This window comes from Caloenas nicobarica, chromosome 2, assembly GCF_036013445.1.
Source record: "Caloenas nicobarica isolate bCalNic1 chromosome 2, bCalNic1.hap1, whole genome shotgun sequence".
In the NCBI taxonomy this organism is placed as follows: domain Eukaryota; kingdom Metazoa; phylum Chordata; class Aves; order Columbiformes; family Columbidae; genus Caloenas; species Caloenas nicobarica.
In genome coordinates this window covers 140,494,259-140,515,186 of record NC_088246.1, presented here as the reverse complement: position 1 = coordinate 140,515,186, position 20,928 = coordinate 140,494,259, and the positions used below count along the sequence as shown (strand labels likewise).

The 20,928-nt window shown below is 43.6% G+C and overlaps 1 protein-coding gene across 1 annotated transcript in view; it reads right to left on the bottom strand.

The window, feature by feature from the left end:
* LOC135985710 (neural-cadherin-like) overlaps positions 1-20,928 on the bottom strand; it is a 53,525-nt gene that overhangs the window by 17,586 nt on the left and 15,011 nt on the right. Inside the window, exons 6-18 of the mRNA XM_065629272.1 lie at positions 17,861-18,110; positions 16,898-17,040; positions 16,381-16,553; positions 15,874-16,042; positions 14,450-14,620; positions 10,582-10,754; positions 10,289-10,456; positions 9,129-9,378; positions 6,341-6,468; positions 4,972-5,158; positions 4,672-4,815; positions 2,682-2,965; positions 153-1,770 (exon numbers count right to left, since the gene is read on the bottom strand). Coding sequence (XP_065485344.1) covers positions 153-1,770; positions 2,682-2,965; positions 4,672-4,815; positions 4,972-5,158; positions 6,341-6,468; positions 9,129-9,378; positions 10,289-10,456; positions 10,582-10,754; positions 14,450-14,620; positions 15,874-16,042; positions 16,381-16,553; positions 16,898-17,040; positions 17,861-18,110 — 3,858 coding nt within the window. The remainder of the gene's footprint in view (positions 1-152; positions 1,771-2,681; positions 2,966-4,671; positions 4,816-4,971; positions 5,159-6,340; positions 6,469-9,128; positions 9,379-10,288; positions 10,457-10,581; positions 10,755-14,449; positions 14,621-15,873; positions 16,043-16,380; positions 16,554-16,897; positions 17,041-17,860; positions 18,111-20,928) is intronic.

The window sequence follows — 20,928 nt, the reverse complement described above, 5'->3', positions numbered from 1 at the left end:
ACTGCTCTCTGGTGGGGCTTAAGCAAACTTCAGCAGAACCTCTACTAAGATCTTAGCTTATGTGGAACACGAAAGAGTCCTTTTGTGAATCTCGCAGCTGCTCCTTTGACCTTACTGTCACACTTGGAAGAAAGCATCAGGGAGTGATTTACCATCATAGCTGTAAATGAGACATTCCATGTAGCCAGCAGAATGCGGATGGTCATTTTGGTCCCCGATATTCACGGTCAGCGTGTTGGTGGAGCTCATTGGTGGGATCCCGCTGTCCGTGATCAGGATGGGCAGGTAGAACACCTTGTGCACTTCCCTGTCAAAGGTACGCAGCGCGGTGAGCAAGGCACTTCCATTCTGGAAGTCCTGCAAGTTGAAGTTAGTCAGACTATCAAAATCACCAAGAAGGTGAAAGGAGAAAGGTGCGCCATTAGCAGCAGTGTCTCGGTCCTTAGCGTACAGCAACGCAGAGGTCTCGTTCATTTGGACGACCTGTGGAGAAGCTGTGTTTTCCCAGACCACTGGGTTATAATGAGCCTCAAACTCTGGCCCATTGTCATTTATGTCCTGCAGAGACACTAAAACAGTGGCACTGCCAGTCAGAGGGGGCTGTCCCATATCAGTGGCAATGACAATGAGCTGGTACTGTGTCACTGTCTCATGATCCAGCAGTCCTGCAACTACCACCCACCCATCACTAGCCACAGAGAACTGGCCACCTGGGTCAGACTTGTTTAGCAGGTGGAAAGAAAATCTTCCGTTCAGACCAGAATCCGAATCAACGGCAGAAACCTGAACAACTTTGGTGCCAACTGGCGCATCTTCCACCAGTGCAGCCACTTCGTAGAACTGGGGGTAGAAGACAGGAGCGTGGTCATTGGAGTCCTCCACATAGATCACGCAGTGAGCGATGCTGAAGAAATCCATGTCCTCTGCTTTCACAGTCAAATTGAACACCCTCTCATGAGGCTTCTCAAAGTCAATCCGCTTTCGTAGTCGGATAAACCCACAGTTGTTGACTTCATCTGTCTCTATGGAGAACTTGCGGTCGTTGTCCCCATCAAGGATGCTGAACGTCACCATGGCATTTTCTCCCTCATCTCTGTCCACAACAGACACCACTGCCACCTCAGTGTTAATACTTGCATTCTCAGAGACAAACGCTGTATAGATCCTTTGCAGGAAGACTGGGGCATGGTCATTTACATCAGTCACCAAAATAGTGGCAGTGCCTGTTCCAGTTAGCCCTCCTCCATCTCTGGCCTCAACCACTACCAGGTACTTGTCCTCCTTCTCCCGATCCAGGGACCCGAGCACCGTATAGATGGTGCCGCTAACAGAGTCGATTGAGAACAAGTTCAGATTAATTTCATTTTGGACATTCTGAATGATGCTGTATGTTAGTACAGCATTCGTACCAGCCTTTGGGTCATCGAGGTCCACTGCTGTCATTTCGATGACAGGAGTGTCTGCCGGAGAATCCTCAGCGATGTGGCCCATGAAACAGCCATCCAGCACACAGAGGAAAAGGGGTGCGTTGTCATTCACATCCCTCACTTCTATGATCACGTCTGCAAAGCCAGTCAGTCCCTCTCCGCTCTCATCCGTTGCAAGAACAAGAAAGCGCCACGTTGATCGCTTCTCGCGGTCTAGCCTTTTATTTGCGCTGATCTCGCCCGTGTTCTCGTTGATGCTGAATTCACTACTGGCCCCCTGTCCATGCAGTGAATAGTTAATGGCATTTTGATCAGCTGCTTGGTCGGGGTCTGTTGCAGAAACCTGGAACAAGCCACAGCAGGTAAGCGTTTATGTAAAAGAAAAGGGGAAATCACTATTCTTTTATTGATGGCAGTTGGTATTGTGGAGACTAAATAAATAGCATGCATTTTAACAGCAAACGTGTTGGTTTGAGTGACTCAGGTCAAGTACTCTTTCCATAAAGATCATGCACAGACTAGAGAAACAAAAAGATCATGTTTAGACAGACCAATACATTCTGCTTCACAGTGTATTTTGGAAAGGGGAAATAACTGCAGGAAGAACCATGCAGAAGTAGTAACAGATCTGCTGAGCAAATGTTTTTTATGAAACTGTTCAGAGCTGGAATACAAAGGCAAACAGAGGCTGCTCCTGTCTGAGTACACAGAAGGCTGAGAGAGCAGGGTGGCCTTGCATCCCCGCTGACTATCAGCACAGGCCAGCGAGAACTCCCGGCTCCTGATCTGCACCCAGGGATTGTTTGGGAGACGGCTTGTTGGGCCAGCCCAGCAGTACCCATGCCAGGGACTGCTCTCACAACAGAATGAAGATGATCGAGTTCCAGAGTCAAAGAACGACGCTTAGTAATGTTTATTTGGTAGTATAAATGCAGCCAAAGTGTCTGTGACTTAAATGCATGAGGTACACATACCAACCATGCTATGCTTATACAGTTACACAGAACATGCTAACTCTGCTTTGTAAAGGAAAGCCATCACATTTTTCAACATTTATGCTGGTCAAGGGAGCAAGTCCATCACAGAAATTCAACCAGGCCCTCTTTATCCTCCTTTTTACAGAAAGTTGCTAGCTAAATGCTAATACCAGGGCTCACCCATTCTAACAGAACTATCTCTTTGGATTAGAAGGAATGGAAGGGATTGAGCTGAACAAAAAGTCAGGTTTTACCCTGGTTGTGCAAACTACTTTACCTTTAGTACAAGTACAGGCAGATCTGTGAGCTCCTCCAAGACACTGCCCTGATACTCGTTCTGCATGAAGACTGGTGCTTCATCATTCTTATTGATGACATCGATGATGATAAGAGTGTGGTTTTCCCATTTTCCATCAGAAGCTACAAGCCGAAGCTCATAACGTTGTTCTTGTTCGTAATCCAGAGGCTGAGTGATGAAGACAGTTCCAACCTCAGGTTCCACGTCAAAAACTCCTTTCAGATTTCCTGATGTGATCTGATACCTTAGTTTGGCATTTGCACCTAGAAGAGAAAGGAAATGACCACTGCCTGTCCACTCTCTGAATGCTCAATGCAGCCATGCACAGTGGACAAGTATCCAAGAGAAACCTTATTTACCCAGACTGTTAAAGTGTGTATGTGAGATAAAACACAGGCAGAGCCACAAACAGCATGATCCATGTATGTAATTTGAAGGGGTTGTGTAGGGTAAGTAGGGGGTTAGGTCTGCATTTATATTCACAAATATAATTCTCAGTCACAGACAAGCACGTGTTTATTGATAATGAAGGAATCGTGTGCCTTTAATTTATCGTGCATTCATTTGCCAATAATAAAAAATTAACACACGATTAAAATACTAGAAGCTATTTTTTCTTAATGTTTCCTAAACCTCCCATTTAAAATGCCGACGTTCCTTGATTGTTGGGTTTTTTTAGCCACTGGATGGTGCTAAAATATAACAGAAGTCCTCTATTTTGTGCAAGAATTTATCTCTAGAAGAACATTTCACCTGCACAACGGCTGTTGTTTGACTGTTGCAAAACATTTAGAAATTAAAAACAACAAAAAGTTTGGTGCTCCATGTTTACTTATTTGAAAAGGAAAAAAAATACATGACATTGCATTCCAGGACAAAAAGTCATTTTCCAAATAAAATAGATGATAGCTAAGAGTAGAAAGAACATTCAGTGTTTTAAGTTGTGAGTCATCTGTGGATGAGAAGACTAGAGCAACGTGGATAGCAAGAAAGTGAAAAGGCTGTGCTCAACCTTGTTTAGTGCTTGGAAGAGCTTTTCTGCCTTTGCAGCCTGTCTTTCAGCATCACTTCCTAGCTGCTTTTACCAAATCCTCTCAAGTGCAGCAGCTGAGTTTAAAAGACCTCTTCTCCATCATGGGCACCAAGAGGCACTGGCATTAGAGCATGGCCACTGAAAGGAATGGTCAACTCCCACCTGCTCTCAGCAACATGCTCCTCTGGTGCTCATTTGGACTCTATCACCAATCCACCAGCTTGCTTTCTTTTCTACCAATGAGTTTGTTTTCCTCCAGCAAGTTGAGCTGGACCAACTCAAGAAAGGAGCAAAACGGCCCCAGCAGAAGCAAAGCTGGGAACCGACTGGTGCATGCTGTTGGACTGGCTCAGCACGTCTGGCCTCGCCACACCGCAGAGGCAGTTTCCCACCATCAGAGCTGATGTAACACTGTGAGCCCAAAGAGAAGGTCTAGCTTTCCCCTTTTTTTGCCTGCCTTACTCTTGCCTTCTCCCTGACTTCACTTCTGGCCATAAACTGTTCGACAAATTATTACACAAGCAGATTCAACTCCTTTATTTAAGAAAAAGCACACAGGTTTGGTTTCCTTGCAATAGCAATAAGTAAAACTGGCTCACAGGCAGCTCTGGAAAGAACAGGAGTCAGCACAAAGCAAGCACATGATCAGGACTGAGTTTTTGTGTTACCTCTAGTGAAGTTACAGCAGGGTTGTGACTCCAGGTGATTTCATTCTGCTCCAAAGAGATTGCCAGCTAGCTTAAGCTTTGCACTGTGAACCTAAGCACCTAATAGAAGAAAATGCTGCCATGTGCCCAGAACTTGTCTCCTCACTTTTACAAATGCTTAATAATTTCTTGAATGCAAAGATTTGTTTGCCCATGAAGGAAGTAGCCCTATACACAATACAGAGTAATACTAAGAAGACTTAAAGATGTGCAGGGCAGGCCTACTCACCTTCATCTTCATCATCTGCTGTTGCTGTCACAACAGGACTTCCAACATCCCTGTCCTCATCTATGCTGACCTCATACACTGATCGAGGAAATGCCGGAGCATTGTCATTCACATCACTGACAAAAATCCTTACGTAGGCTGTGTCTAAGGAGATGCAAGAGGAACATGCAGACTAGAAATGGCAGAGGTAGAACACCTTGTTCTATTCCAGACAGCTCACATGCCCCTCAATTCCAGAAAAGTTAAGGAACCCAACCTCTAATATCTTTTACCCAGTATATAATTCCTCATTTGTTTTACCTGTGTTGGGATGCCCATGAACACCAGGTCTAGCAGATTCTGAAGAGTCCTGAGACTGAACTTCAATCAAGTAAGAGGCTCTTTTCTCTCTGTCAAAAGATGCATGGGTGGAAATAATTCCTGTCTCAGGCTCAATAGTGAAGAACTGGTAATCCTCGCTTGCATCTTTCAATATTAAGTAGCGAACCTAAAAATGAAATAGTTAAGAGAGGCTGCGTTTTCCACTTCCATTTGTATGTCCAAATGCTGTGAGCTCCCCCTTCCCTAGTAGCCTCCCGGAGCTGGCAGCAAAGTAGCAAGACTCTAAGGAAAGACAGCTCATCTGGACAGAATTTTTTGTAGTCTTTTGCTCATTTTGAAATTAAAAACCCTCAGAATTCTCAAACATAACAGGTGTACCAATCATATCAAAGCCCATCAAGCCCAGTATCTAAACTCCAACAGTGGCCAGTAGGAGCAGTTAAGAAAGATCATGAATAACAGAAGGACAGAGAATGCATGGAACGACATCTTCCTTGGTGTCTCCTCAGTTTCTAGCAACCCGTTGTGCTTCTGATCTCAAAAATATAGGGCTGATAGTTTGGGTCTGGTTCAACAGGACTGAACAAATGAAAAGCTCCAATGATGAAAGCTGTTCAAACTCTTCCCTTTAACAAAGATTTGGCTTCCTTCTCTGAAAGAAAATATTTTCACCCCCACCCCCAAGTCATGCCCAGAGCACCACCAGGCATTGCTACCACACAGGTTGTTCTTCGGAAGTTGCACAATGAAAGTTTCAGAACAGCAAACCTCTACTAGCTAGAGTTCCCTCCCAGAAGAGCTAGTAAGACTTTTGGAAAAGGCTCAGGAAAACGCACAGAAAATGAGCAGTTGCCTTCATAACACTGCGTTTTCCAAGGGGTGGGTTATTATGACAATGATGGTTAAATGTTGGTTTGACCAACCATTTGACCAATGATGGTGAAATGAAATGTTATTTAATTGACCATATTTAAACAACCGTATTTAACTGACCACAATCATTGATGGTCAATTAAACGATGAACTGAAGAGGCAAGAGTTTGGAAACACATTCTGCAGCCACCTCCACTTGTCCTGGGAGCTACCCTGAGAATCATGCAATAGTGCTTGGTCATGGTTGCTGGATTGGGATGAGCTGCTGTGATGCAGTCTCCCAAGATCATGAATAGCATCTTCACTGCCTGCATCCCAGATTATGCACATCAACCATATGCTAGACAAATGCTTGACAAGTGCAGTAACAAGTGTTCGTGGCTTATTACCCTGTCACTGCTGTCTGTGCACTCTCACTAATTGCAGTACTAAAACTTGCCTATTCGGAGGAAAAGAATTGAATGTAAGGTCAAACCTGTCCATGTAGGCCAGAATCCGAGTCCGTAGCTAACACCTGAACCACAGAAGTGCCAACATCAGCTCCTTCTGGCACTGACACCTCATAGTTAGAAGACACGAAGAATGGAACATTATCATTGACATCTGCAAAAGGAGGTGAGGGGGACCATGGTAAGAAAATGTTTGAAGACTTTCTTTTACTGTATTTTTTCCATAGTCGTAATTTTGCTTGCAGAAAGAAGTTGCATTGTTCATAGTAAGAAGAAATCCTGCTTTGAGTCTTCACATTTTCATGGCAGCTGTCAGGAAGCATTTTATAGACATTGAACAGTTTCTGGGAGATATTGGCCTAATCTCAGCTAAGATACTAGCTAATGATTTAACCAGAGATCTTCTTATGAATGCCAGGACCAGGAGGCCTTTCATCCACAGACTATAAAGAGCTGCTCATCTACAGCAGTAGTTAATTTCAGCATTTTAATTAAGGGCTGATTAACATACAATGGAAATTAAAATTGCTGAGTCTATAGAGTTGACAAAGACTGTGTGTAAAACAGCCTTTCCTGGCCTCTGCAGGGCAGCACAGCCACAGTTATGTTAGACTGTAGGACCTAATGATTATGTAGGATGCAAGTTTCACATTAGGTCCCCTCGTCTAACTCCTGGCTGATGTCCAAAGGAAGCACACTGATCTTCCCACTCTTGTCATCCTGCTCTGAGCCATAGGATCCCCCTTCCCACGAGCCGGACCACACGGCCCCATGTTGACAGTGCTCATTTTGTTGCTCACAGAGAAGACCGACTTTCTGGAGACAACGGGGTAACTGATCTGACACTCTCTGCAGCTGCACATCGCCAGATCCAACACGAGGGACATGGTGAAGGAAAGGAAGGGCTGCCCCAGTGGTGGCCATCTGCAGGCAGGTCAGACGAGGCACAACACACGGCCAAGTTAAGCTTACATCAGTCCTGGTCCCGCTTGTCTTCCTTGCCTGACCTCTGCAGAGAGCTAAACTGGAAAAGGCACATCCAGTGTTTTGAAGAACCAGTTTCTGACACATTTTCTCCCTAAAACTGCTGTGCAGGAGCAGATGGGCACAAGGGAACGGCAGGAGAACTGGCAGCACCGACTCGGATCCGTTTAAACTGCTCTGGAACCATGTCCTCCTGCTCAACCCATGACAAATCAGTCTGGTGTCCCTCTTTGTCTGTGAGATGACTAAACTCAGAAATGCTGCGTAGTCCCCTACATATTTTTGCACTTTTCACAGTTTAATAGCCACATTTTAAGAAATTGATTTTCCTCTGTTGTGTCACAGTGCCAAAACAGAGGAGCCATAACGACAGTTCCTCAGATCTATCTGTTTTTACGAAGAGCAAACAAAATTCTTAATATCTCATTCTGAAAACCCTTAAGTACACATTTAGTTCTGCTGCTGCCACATGACTCCATTGATTCTGACACACAACTATTTGCACAACCAGTGTCTTAAATTACTTTTTTTTTTTTAATTTAAGTTGTTGGTGTGGGCTCCTGTAAATCCCAATTTTCTTTCTCTCATATGCATAATCATCTGTGAAAACTTCTAAGACTTTGGGGTTTTTTTCCACTCCATATTTTATAGAAGAGAGTATGTCTTGTTAGAGATAAATTTCAACAAATTCACTGAGCAAGGTAAGGAAAACAAGATGCTATAAAAGACTTATTTTTCTGTGTGGTTGTGCATATGAAACTTTCTGGTGGTTATTTCTCTCTTGAAGGTGTTTAACTTGCTTTTTTCTCCTGCTAATGCATACGTGTGCGTAAACCTTTTTTCCTATGAAATATTGAGTTACTGAAAAAATATTTTTGCTTGTGAGCAAAATGAAATTTCTGCCAAATTCTGATACCAGTAACACCACTATAGGAAAAAACTTTTGGGACAGGGTCCATAATCTACAGTGAGGCTCAGACCCTGACTTGAAGCACTCTTGCTCTACAAACCTGAAGGGTTTCTGCATTGGTGGATTGTGGAAGTCAGGACAATGCTGTGATAAAGTGAAGCAGGGAAGTTGGATTCCCATTCAAATTACCACTTAGGTCTCTCATTTCCATGGTAGTGAGTGAGACAAATATTTTTGCTGGAGACTTCACTTATTCATGTTTTAATCTAAATGTCTGTATACGAAAAATAACTCCATTAATGCTTCAAAAAGCAGGGATTAAAATCACATGTGTAGTTTCATATGCATCTATAGTAGAGCCTTACAAAAAGATCCCACTATAAGGAGGGTTGGATCAAACTTTTTGGAGACTGTACCTATTGTCAGGATGCTTGCATTTTCGTTTCTACAGTTCTAACCTCAATGTTAAACAGAAAATTCTGAATGTAACAACCACCTTTAAACAGATTTGGCTTCTGTTTGGTATCTATCTGAGCTGTTTCTCTTTCTATAGCACAAAACATTTCTAGTAATACTTGTCTCCTTTCAATAGCTTGGGGACATTTACTAGATTGTCCCTCATATCAAAAGAAAACCTTTGCAATTACACTTATAAAAGCAGGCACTGGTGTTGTGTAAACATTCACACAGGCCATTTTTGCATTATCACATTTTCACATTTTATAGTTGCATGCAGAAATTGTCTCAGACAGACTTTTCCAATGATGGCACAACTTCCTTCTACAGTATAGAAATGTACAAAGTGTTCTTAGGTAGCTTGGCGTGTCACTGGTGGTACCTTAATTTGTGGTGTTACACTAAATAAGTAAATAACAAGACTCTTGCTCTGAATGAGCTGTTCTAACAGCAGAAAAGCTTACCTGTTACATTCACACAAACAGTGGTAAAGGATGCTAAAGGGGTCATTGCTACGTTTTGTGCTCGGACCGTCAGGGTGAAAAACTTAGTTGTCTCAAAGTCAAGTGGTTCAGCGACTAGAAGAGAAGCAGATCCATCAGCTCTGTTTGGCTTCAGATAGAAACGAACTGGCATGTTAGTCTCTGGAACTTGACCCTCCTCCAGGTTATACGTAACCCTGGGATCACCAAGCGGGGTTGTGGCTTTGATGGTCTGAAGAAGAAAAGAGCCACGACATATGTTCATGAAGCATGGGAGTGTAAGTGTTAGATGTTCAGCTTGATGGCAAGAACATACACGCATATATGTTCTTCAAGAACATACATGTCTGTATGACTTGGATAACAGTTTACAGAGCTGACTTTCATTTCACAACATTTAGGTTTGCTGCAGGTCTTCAATCAGCAGTAAATTTACCTGCCTGTAAATATGTCAAGCAAAACCGGCATCACCGGCTAAAGGAAATCCCTACTCCCTCCTCCTTCCAAAACCAAAGCAAGCCAAAAGGAGACTGTTTCTCCACTGAGTGGTTCATTCTACCAGGCAAGATACAGACACAACCTAAATTGTTTGCAAGTGCTTGGACATTACATGCAGGAGGAGGAAGGCAGGAATTATCTGGCAATTTATGGAAGAGACTATCCTTAAAGAAAAATTCTGTACAGGTTAAAAAAGAATCGGTGTGGATTAGAAGAGCCTAAAGCAAACTACAGACATTCTATGGTGCAGTGCTAGACTGAGAAAAGCTGTAAGAAGGATGCAGGCAGGCAGCATGGTCCATGAGGATGGAGCAGTGAGGAGCTGGCCCTTGGTGGGAACACTCAGGGATTTCCCACACAGGCAGGACATGGGTCTTGCTTCTCATTCAAAGCTGCTGCCTGCAGGAGCACACCCCAAGGGCCGTCGGTCACTGGGAAAACTGCTGCCTGCTGAAACACCAGCCTGTTCTGCAAATAGTACTCACACGCTAGCAGAATACACAGCGGTGAAGGCTGATAAGGAAACAGCACAAGGCAGTAAGGTTGCAGAGGGAGCATCCATGCACTCTTAACATGGAGACAGAGCACAACAGAGGAAGAAGTTGAAATGAAGAGGGAGGGAAGTAACTGTGCTTTTAACATACCACTATCTTGGTGTCACGAATGGTGTTTTCGGGGATGGTTACCCAGTATCTGCTCTGCTCCCACCGGGGCGGCTGGCTCAGAGCATTAGTGACCGTTACCGTCAGCTCCACACTGCTGCTTCTGTTCCCTCCATCTGTCGCTACAATATAGCGACTAATGCGCGTTGTCTGTGAAATGAAGAAGATCAAGGATATTTGCAAACCATTTTGTAGAAATCAAGAAATTGCAATTAACCCTTTGCAGTGGATTTGAGAGGTCAGAGGTTGTGCTGTTCCAAGCACAGTTACTTTACCTGGGACAGCGGGCAGTTCACGTACACCCAGCCTGTGCTGGGGTTGATCTGGAAGTATTCGAGCTGATGCTCTAACACTGAGTACGTGATGGCAGCATTCATGCCTTGGTCGCTGTCATGAGCTGCAACACGGAGGAAACTTGTCCCCACTGGAGTGTCTTCGCTGAGGAAGTCTTTGAAGAGACAAAGGTATTGTCAGCAGGTCCTGCTCTGGTTTACCAGGCTGTGCATAACAGAAATACTACTCATAGTCCCCTTCACGCGAGATCAAATGTTTCTGCAATGAGGCAGGTTATAAGTACTGCCATTAACAGTGTCTACAGCCTTCTTTCAGCTTCTCCTTGCCTTTCCCCTGACATGTTGGTTGTTAAGCCAGATGCTGGTGAAGCAGGTTTAGTGATGATGCCGCTTCCAGCACTTGTGCCTCTTCATAGCAGTGCTGGCAAACCCCAAAGCCACCCGCCTGCTGCTTTAGATCACAGCCCAGGCTGCTGGGCTCAGCTGCTGATAAAAGTAGGCTGGCATCAAAACGAACCTCTTGTGAATTGAATTGATCCTAAATGTGAGCGGCGGCAGCATCGCCAGCAGGAGGCAGTAGGTAATCGCAAAGCATGAAGACTCAGTGAAGTTTCCCCCAACACCCCAGTGTTTTGGAGAAGCTGCCCAGGGCAAGGGCAATGAGCACTTCATAGAATCACAGAATAGTTTGACTTGGAAGGGATATTCAAAGGTCATCTAGTCCCACCCCCCTGCAATGGGCAGGGACATTTTCAACTAGATCAGGTTGCTCAGAGCCCCATCCAACCTGGCCTTGAATGTCTCCAGGGATGGGGCATCTACCACCTCTCTGGGCAACCTGGGCCAGTGTTTCACCACCCTCATTGTAAAAAAATTCTTCCTCATGTCTAGTCTGAATCTCCCCTCTTTTAGTTTAAAACCATTACTCCCTGTCTTACCATAACAGGCCCTGCTAAAAAGTCTGTCTCTGTCTTTCTTGTAGGCCCCTTTTAAGTCTAAAAGGCCACAATAATGTCTCCCCAGAGCCTTCTCTTCTCCAGGCTGAACAACCCCAACTCTCTCAGCCTGTCCTCATAGGAGAGGTGTTCCAGCCCTCTGGTCATTGTTGTGGCCTCCTCTGGACCCTCTCCAATAGGTCCATGTCTTTCCTTTTCATACGTGTCCCTTTCTTTAGGTCTCACTCCCTGTTCCCATCAATCCACCTGAGACAGAGGCTGTGCCTTTGTGCCCATAGTCATAGACAGACCGGTCCCTCTTCGAACCCGCTTTTATAAATATCTTCTAAAAATCTAGTGGCAAAGAGTCGCAGAGATGAAGTACCCATTGCATAGAAAAGTAATCCATTTTGTCTTTCTATGGCCTGATTCCTGGCAGAGACATCAACGAAATGATGGGAAATCATGAGAAGTCATTTCTTACTCCTCTCCTGTCTGCGAGGAATCATTTCATACAAAGCTATCACAGCACTGCTGGTTGCATCTCTTCCATACCCCAGTCTTTAGACTGCTCTGATCTGACTTTGGTGCTGCTCTTACCCCATCCTCAGCCATCCAGCCCCAATTCCTCCTCCAAGTAGGTACGGGTGCTTGCCTGATCAAGTTTGAGCTATTTCCATGCACTGAGGCTCCATCAGCTCAGTGTGTTGAAACAGCCGTGGCAGCGAGAAGGCTGTTGCAGTTGAGTTTAGACAACCCTGTCAGTCTAGTTAATCACTTCTTGTTCAGAAACTGTTCGATATCTTTGATCTCCCTTGTATGTGTCTCCTTTAGCATTTTTTAGATGACACAATCAGATTTGTGCACTATTTATAGAGTGGAGTGGCCATATTTTCTGTTTTAATATATACAGTCTGTGGCAGTGGGGCAGTAAAACCTTTAACCACCACAACCGCTTGGTCCATTAACACATATTTGAACTTTAATTAGCTTCTGTCATCCCCCAGGATATTTAATTGGCCTAGGATTCCTGTCCCTGGTATGTCAGTAACAGCCAAAGCTACTCTCAGAAGAGATTTACTTGCACTAAAATAGATTAATGAAAATAGATTTTTTTTTTTCTAAGAAACACTGTAAAATATGCTTTTAATGTTTAAACTTACTCTAAAAGAGTCAAATCCTGTGGAATCGCATGGTAAGAAAAAATACAAAAGCACTTGGAAGGGCCCTACTCTCTCATTTCATGTACTTCTGCTTGCTGCTAGCATAACTGTGACTTACTATATCATCTCTACTGCACCAAGATAAGCATTTCTTTAATGTCTGTTTTGCAGGCAGATGGTAAGATGATTTGACCAAGATCCTAATGCAGAGGAATAAAGAACCAGCGGTTTCCAGGAAGAACAGAAACCTATGACTAATGGCATTTGATCTTGTTAGAGAAAAAGCTATTTTTAACTCTGTGACGTACAAACATTGATTACTTATGTATAGATGCTGGAAAAGTGCTATGCATAAAGTGACCTCATTATCTGCAGTTTCCCCATCCCAAAGGGCTGTCTTTGCTTTAGGACCTTTGATGGTTCCCTGTGCATATTAAAACAAGAAAAAAATCTGCCTGTTCCTCAGAAGTGCCGAAGTCACCATGATTACCAAATGCAACCTCTCAGCTTCACCACTTTCGAAAAAAAAAAAAAAATCCTGGGAAATTTCACCTGAAACACATGTTTGAAGGTAGAGTAGAAAAGTTCACCTTTGCACAAACATTACCTTTACCTCACGGACTTCTCTGCTCTGTCTGAAAAATATTTCTCTCCAGTGGGATCACTCCCACCTGGTTTCTCAGTGCTGCTTTGGCCAGGTTTGCAGAAAATCCTGGTAGGAATGCAGAAATGCCTATTCCTAATCTGCATATTTTAACCAATGTGGCACTTGGAGTTAGTCACTATAAGATACTCTAAAAGGTGCAACACAATTTTTTTTCCGTCCTTGTGCATAACTCCAAAGTGTAGATGTATATTTCGACTGTTTCCTAGCAGGTCATTCGTCCTTGTTAAAATCCTGCCATATAGCCATCCAACCTCTTTTTGAATCCTGCTGGCCTCTGCAATGCTAAAGATTACTCATTTATGAGCCATATTCATTTAAATAAGTCATTGGTCACTACTTGACATTTCCATAGAACTGGCAGAACATCTCCAAATTGGAGGAGTTGTCACATTTTTTGCCATTCTTGGTGAAGCAATTACACAAGGAAGGGCTTGTCCCCATCCAGCAACTAGGGAGTACGCTCGTCACTTGTGGGTGACATCAAGTGTACAGAGTTCCAGTGTAGTGAAGTGCAGGATTTTACTGGAGAAGCATCAAGTAAAATTAAAGACCAATGAAAAGCACATCATGTGGGGAACGGCACCAAGGCAAATGGGCAAAGCCAGCTCAGCAGTGCAATTACAGGAGGCACCAGGGCTCCCAGTCAGTTGCAGGCTAGAAGCCAAGGATTTTGGGCTGTATAGCACTCCAGCCTCTTCGAACAAAGGTCCTGTGTTCCAGAGGCACAGATGACAATTGCTCTTCTAGTTGGGGCTGATGACTTCTCAGCTAGGATGCTGTGTTTTGTTTTGGGACATCGAATAAAAATTCAGTGTGCAGAAAAACTGGGCAATGAAAAGTCACAAAGGGAAGGGATCACATCTGCCTAATCTGTAGGAGCGAATACTGTCAGTATTTTTTAGAGTGTTGCAATGAATAAGCCACAAGGACAGTGATCAATTCTGCCTATTTCCACTGCTGATGGATTAAGAGGTAACTGGCTTAGTGGAAAAGGAAGACTGGTCACCTAAAAAACTGACCATTTTTATACGCAACTACTAACCAGGTTCACGTTGTGGTACTGAGACAAGTAGTTAAACACTTACACTGATAGCGACTGTTCTCAAACTTGGGATCGTTGTCGTTGACATCAGCAATGAGGACGGTGACCTGACACACGCCGATCAGTGGTTCCTGTGCCTGGTCGGTGGCAGTGACAGACAGCGTGTACTCCCTCTGCTGCTCCCGGTCAAAACTCTGCGTGGTCGTGATGACCCCTGGCAACACAGACACCTCCTGTCCTGCGTGTCACAGCCTCGGTACTGAATTTGCAGAAAGGGAGCAGCACATCTCCCACACAAGAGGAAGCTCTGACCGCACGCAGCACAACCATCAAGTTTAGTCCACACCAACCCCGCGATGCGTGTCTTGGACAAGACCAACTCCAATTCCCCTGTCTCTCCTCACATGCCACACACTGCCAGGACTCAACAGCTTTCTCTCCTGCTGCCCTGATAAGGAACTTCAGTCTGAGCACCTTGTTATCTCATTCCTCATGGAGCAGAGAGGGGCTTTCTCCTCCTCATTGAGAAGCTTCTCTTAGGTTTACACCAGTGATAGTCCGAGTAACCAAATATTTCAAAACCAGCTCATTATTTCTCTGGGGAAGAGCCACCACAGAAGGCGCAAATGATGTGACCAAAGTCATCTCTACCATGGGAGCTGGAGGCTGCTTCATCAAACAGATTGAAATGGTGTAGACTCACATAGCTCAGTTAATAAATTGAACAATTTTCTCCCAGTACACAGCTTTGCCTCTCCACTGAGCAGGTCTCTCCCTGTCTCAGCTCTTTTCTTCTGTTTGGGAGACGTTAAACCAGCCTTCTGGAGGCCACTTCCAGACCTGTCTCTGCTATGCTAGGTACTAGGATTCTGCTGCTCTTTTGTTGGTCCTTCCAGTCACCTGTACAGTCTTGGACATGCAAATACCACACCTTACTGTTTTGGCTATAGAAACATCAACAAGTTTTATAACACCTTCACCTGAAATGCATCAAGACCGTCTGTCACTGCTCTGTTCTGGCAAGAGAGTTTTGCCTCTATATGCACTGCCTGGACCTCCTATTTGTGCATGAGATGAGAAATAAACCATTTTAAAGAACTGTCAGGCCACACTGAAGGGAAGAATAAACTCAAGCTGTTAGAGTCACACTTTGTGCTCTGCATTCTTACAGCTACACTTGATCCAGCAGGAGGACAACTGATACAGAATAGCTTTTCATCTTATTGTACTGGTGTTTGCTTCCCTACTTAATGTGTCATTTAAATCACTATCATCTAAATTTAATGTATTTTCATGGCTATTCCTATAGTTTCAACTTTTTTCATTGTTTATTCTACAAGCTACTATAGGTAACCCTGCAGTTACACTGTTAAAGCATGAGCGCACATGGACACACTCATACAGTGGCGTTCTCATTACAATTCAATAGCGTTTTCATTTCATCTCAGTAACCTGAAAGCTACTGACCTGTGTCTGGGTCAATGCTGAAGCCTTGGGAAGCTCCTTCTTGGTGCATGAGCCCGTACTTCACCTCTCCGTTGATGCCGAGGTCTGCATCGTGAGCTTCTACCTGTAGCACGTACGTGCCTGGAGGCTGATTCTCCAGAACCCAGGTGCTGTCGCTGTAGTAAGCACACTAAAAACACACCCAAACATCCAACCCTATACATTACACAGAGCCACATGAATTTGTTGCACAGCGTCAATATATCTTCCAGCACATGAGAAGAACTCAGAAGAAAATAACTTCTCTTTCTTACACTCACAAAGAAATCAAGCTCTAAGGGAGAGGATAGAAAAAAGGCTTTACACTTTCAGTGTGAAGAAAGCTATTAATAGCTGTGTGTTCACTTACAGATTCATTCTGCTCTGCAAACACAGTCCTTTGAGCCCCCTGGCAATCGCCAGTAGCCAAGAAGAGTCTATAACCCCAATTATGGATGGGAAAAGAATAGCCGCAGAGAGACACCTTACCTCTCTGAAGACAGGCTTGTTGTTATTAATGTCATTAACTCCTACAATAACCTCAGCAAAGCTGCTGAGAGGGGTGGGTCCCCCCGAGGCGTTGTCATCTATCGCGGTGATGTTCAGTGTGTATTGTGGCCCTTTCAGGTTGGGAGGTGGGTTTCTGCGGAGTCTAATGATACCTAAATTTTGAAACATAAAGTGTCATTTTATTTTGCTATGTAAACAAGCACACATAATGAAGTGAGCAACACATTTCCCTGCCGCTGTATTGTTGGTTCAGTTTGTATTTTGGTTTTAAAGCATAGGATTCAGTCATCTTAGACCACACAGTCCTAGGATTGGGACCCCAAATTTTGGCTTCTATTCGGAAAATGACCATCAGATCAAAGAGCTAATTCTCACTGATATGAAGCATCCCCATTTGCAGATTATATGACTATGGTGCTTTGATGAACACACAGGTGAAGCAGAGTCAGTACAGATGAGACAGTAAATAACTGCATTCTAAAAGCTCTTCCCTTACCTTTCTGACTATCCAGTTCAAAGTTGCCCTCCTCGTTGCCTCCCGTAATTAGGTATAGCAGCCCATCTCCATCAGGGTCCTTTGCCCGAACAGTAGCCACTAAGGTACTGGGACCAGCATCTTCCGAAAGGAAAGTTCTGTAACTGATGCATATAAAGGAGGAATGGCAGCACATTCCGTACCAGAATAACCATCACCTATTAACTGTTAGCCAAGAATTGTAAATCCATTATGAATGTAATTTTTTTTAAGCTCTGGGCATGCAATCATGCAGTCTTTAATCAGTTTAAGACAAGACTTCGATCATCATTACACTGCAAACCAGGATCGCTTATCTCTTAAAGATGAAAAAGGACCAATATCTGTCACACAGTGCTTCTTATGTCACTGTCTACTAATAGAAAGCATCAGATACTACAGAGGTGATGTAAGTAAGTATTTAGTTTTGTAAACAAATATATTTATGTTTTGTATTCAAAACATGTTCATGCTTTAAACTTATTGAAAAAGGTAGAAATTGTATTCATTCAGGAAAGGAAATAAGGCATTTGAAACAAGCAGGGCCTTATAAAACAATCTGCTGACGATAAAATTAAGTTTTAATGTTTGCTAACTACCATCTTAATCTGTTATATATGTATACATGGGCAATCACTTCGAGACCTAGAAATCAAAACAGTCAAATTTATTCCCTGTAGAGTTAAATCATGTATTCATTCTGTTCTCTCTAAATAAAACAGTTGCTCCATAAAGTCAATAAGCTGGTATCACAACTGCTGTATTTTTTTGATACAATCTAGAAATGAAGGGTCAGCTTCTAAGCCTTTATTCATACAAATTATCTCTGGATTTCACTGGTACTTATGGCTGCACAAAGCAAGTAACCATTTAGCCAAGTGTTATTAAGGTTACACATACAAATAGCATCTTTAAAAACCAAAGCAGGCGTTGAAGCTGGCTTACACAGACTGGGAGAAGACAGGAGCCTCATCGTTCACGTTGGCCATTCGAATCCGCACCGACGCCGTCCCCGTCCGAGGGGGATGTCCTTTATCGACAGCTATCACCACAAACTCATACATATGGTTTGCTCGCTCAAAGTTCAGCCTCTGGTTAGAATTGATGACCCCATGATGCGTGATGGAAAAATCAGTGCTCTGGATGAAGTAAGTGATCTCAGAGTTGGAGCCAGAGTCACAATCTGTTGCAAGCACTATTAGAGAACACATTTAGCAGAACGGTCATGGTACAGAAGAGATTTGGTTATGCTATTTCCTACCAAGTCAACTTCAGATACTACTTTTTTTTTCTTTTGAGAACAGACATCACCTAAATCTGTTTTATCCATAAAAGCCTTGTTTTTGTGGTAAAAGCCTGGGACCTCAGCAGGAGTCTGGGAGTAAAAAAAGCAAAACAACTCTTCCCCTCCAGCCTGAGCGATCGCAGCAAGGTGGGTTTGCAAGAGAGCCGTGATCCTGACACTACACAACATGCTTTGTACAAATAGCAGTCAACACTGGTAATTACCGCACAATCACTATGCATGTTAGTAGAACATTATCAGTCATAAACTGTGTCCTCACTCTCTCCAGGGATGCTGTTCAAATTTAATTAGCTCCCAGCTATGTTATAGCTAAAGTACTTTTTAATGACCTGCTTCAAGGTACAAGGAGTGATTAAACATTCCTCCCCAGCAACTGTTTATTCAGTACCTGGGTGTCCCATCTGCTCAGAAGCAGCAAATCAGCAGAACAAAGAGCTGGAGCTCACAACGTTATGTCAAAAGTGATTTTAAAGAGCAGGAGCTCACCTCTTTAATTACCCTGCCATTTTTCTAGACAAACAATGAGGCTTCACATCACACCCGCACTGCCATTAAACAAACTCTTTATTCTACCAGGAGGATATAGATGCAGCCATCGTGTTAGCACAGAGCCTTTTGGAAGTGATTTTAGTGCCTGTAACAAGCACATGGACACCCTGGCAGGCAGCTACAGCATCATCCAAACATCAGATGAAGGAACAATGACTTACCACTCTCAGAATATTAACTCAAAACAGAAAAGTGGAAGAGAAAGATTTCAAGAAGTGCACAGAAATGCTGTGCTTAGTTGCAAAAAACCACCAACTACCTCTGTCCGCAGGAAGTTGTTAATCTGGGTTTGAAAGGACATTTATGGTAGTTGTAACATCTTTTTTTAAACATCTCTCAAAATCCTGCTGTGAATAAATATTTGTTTGTCTTATAGACTATAAAAGCAAGGGTTTAAGAGTTAAATCATTATCTTGATCAACTGAAAAATGAAATATATTAAAAACTCAAGAAAGACAAACTAAAATGACTTCAAACTGTTACATTTAGTGGTCAATTATTGTTTTTAGAAAGACATGCAGAAAGCAATAAACATATTCGATTCGAAAAGTTCTGATTTAACCTACAGAGTCATTACCAAGACATTGTAACCATTTACAAAAACACGTTTTATGTGCTTAATGATCATACATTTTTTTTGCCCAGATGTTTTCTAGCAAGCAGGGAATGTGATGTTTACTTGTATATGGCATCCTGGGGTGTATTAGAAGTGGGGTGGTTAGTAGGTCGAGAGAGGTTCTCCTCCCCCTCTACTCTGCCCTGGTGAGACCTCATCTGGAATATTGTGTCCAGTTCTGGGCCCCTCAGTTCAAGAAGGACAGGGAACTGCTGGAGAGAGTCCAGCGCAGAGACATGAAGATGATGAAGGGAGTGGAGCATCTCCCTTATGAGGAAAGGCTGAGGGAGCTGGGTCTCTTTAGCTTGGAGAAGAGGAGACTGAGGGGTGACCTCATCAATGTTTATAAATATGTAAAGGGTGAGTGTCATGAGGATGGAGCCAGGCTCTTCTCGGTGACAACCAATGATAGGACAAGGGGCAATGGGTACAAACTGGAACACAGGAGGTTCCACTTAAATATGAGAAGAAACTTCTTCACAGTGAGGGTGACAGACACTGGAACAGGCTGCCCAGGGAGGTTGTGGAGTCTCTTTCTCTGGAGACATTCAAAACCCGCCTGGACGCCTCCTGTGTAACCTCATCTGGGTGTTCCTGCTCCAGCAGGGTGATTGGACTAGATGATCTTTGGAGGTCACTTCCAATCCCTCATTCTGTGATTCTGTGATATGACAGACATGCCTTACTTCCCAATAGCAACTGAGAATTCCATTCCCCTTCCATTTACTCTGTCCTGCAAACTGATCTGCACTGCAAAGGTATTTCAGGGATCATGCAGCCACCTCAAACAGGTCTATGCAGGCTGTACCCATGCTCTGAAATAGTTTAGTGCAAGCTGACTCCAGCTAAAGCCTGGTATGTTAGCACGAGGCTGCCAACTACCGCTCTGAGCCCTGCTCTGCTGGCACAGCGGTGCAGCTGAAGGAGCACACTCACCTCTGCTGAGAGCACTCCTCTCTGCTTTGCGATCATGGCTCGTTTGCATCCTAAAGCACATGCAGTGAGCATAAATCTGCCCATACTGACTAAGTTGGCAGACTGACTCAGCTAGCATAGCATCAACACTACAAACATGATATGAGCCAGACTTCGAGTGTGTTACAATAAAAATGCTTGATGGCTAAAATCTACATTTAAATCATCCACAGTTTCAACGAATGCCATATCTCACAGTATTCTGTTCACTACCATCAATAGCAACACAGTCAGTCACAGAATAGCAAAAAATTGTCTTTATTTGGATTTCTTTTTGTTTGTGGGACACCCAGAGGTTGTAACTATCCCACCCCTCGAGGAACTATATAGTCAGAGTAAGAGCTGCTTTTTTTTTTTTCCTGAGATGATTCTTGCTTTGGCAGTCAGAGTTCATGGCTCAGCACTCATCCGGCACAGGGGTACAGGTGACTGCACATATGGCTTCCTTGCTACCAACGCTGATCTGCCCTGCAATGCCAAATGAGCGTTCACCCACCCATTTTTACTGACTGCCACCTCGCATTTTATTTTTCTAGAAGCCCTTCTAAATGTACCCTGTGTGGGAAA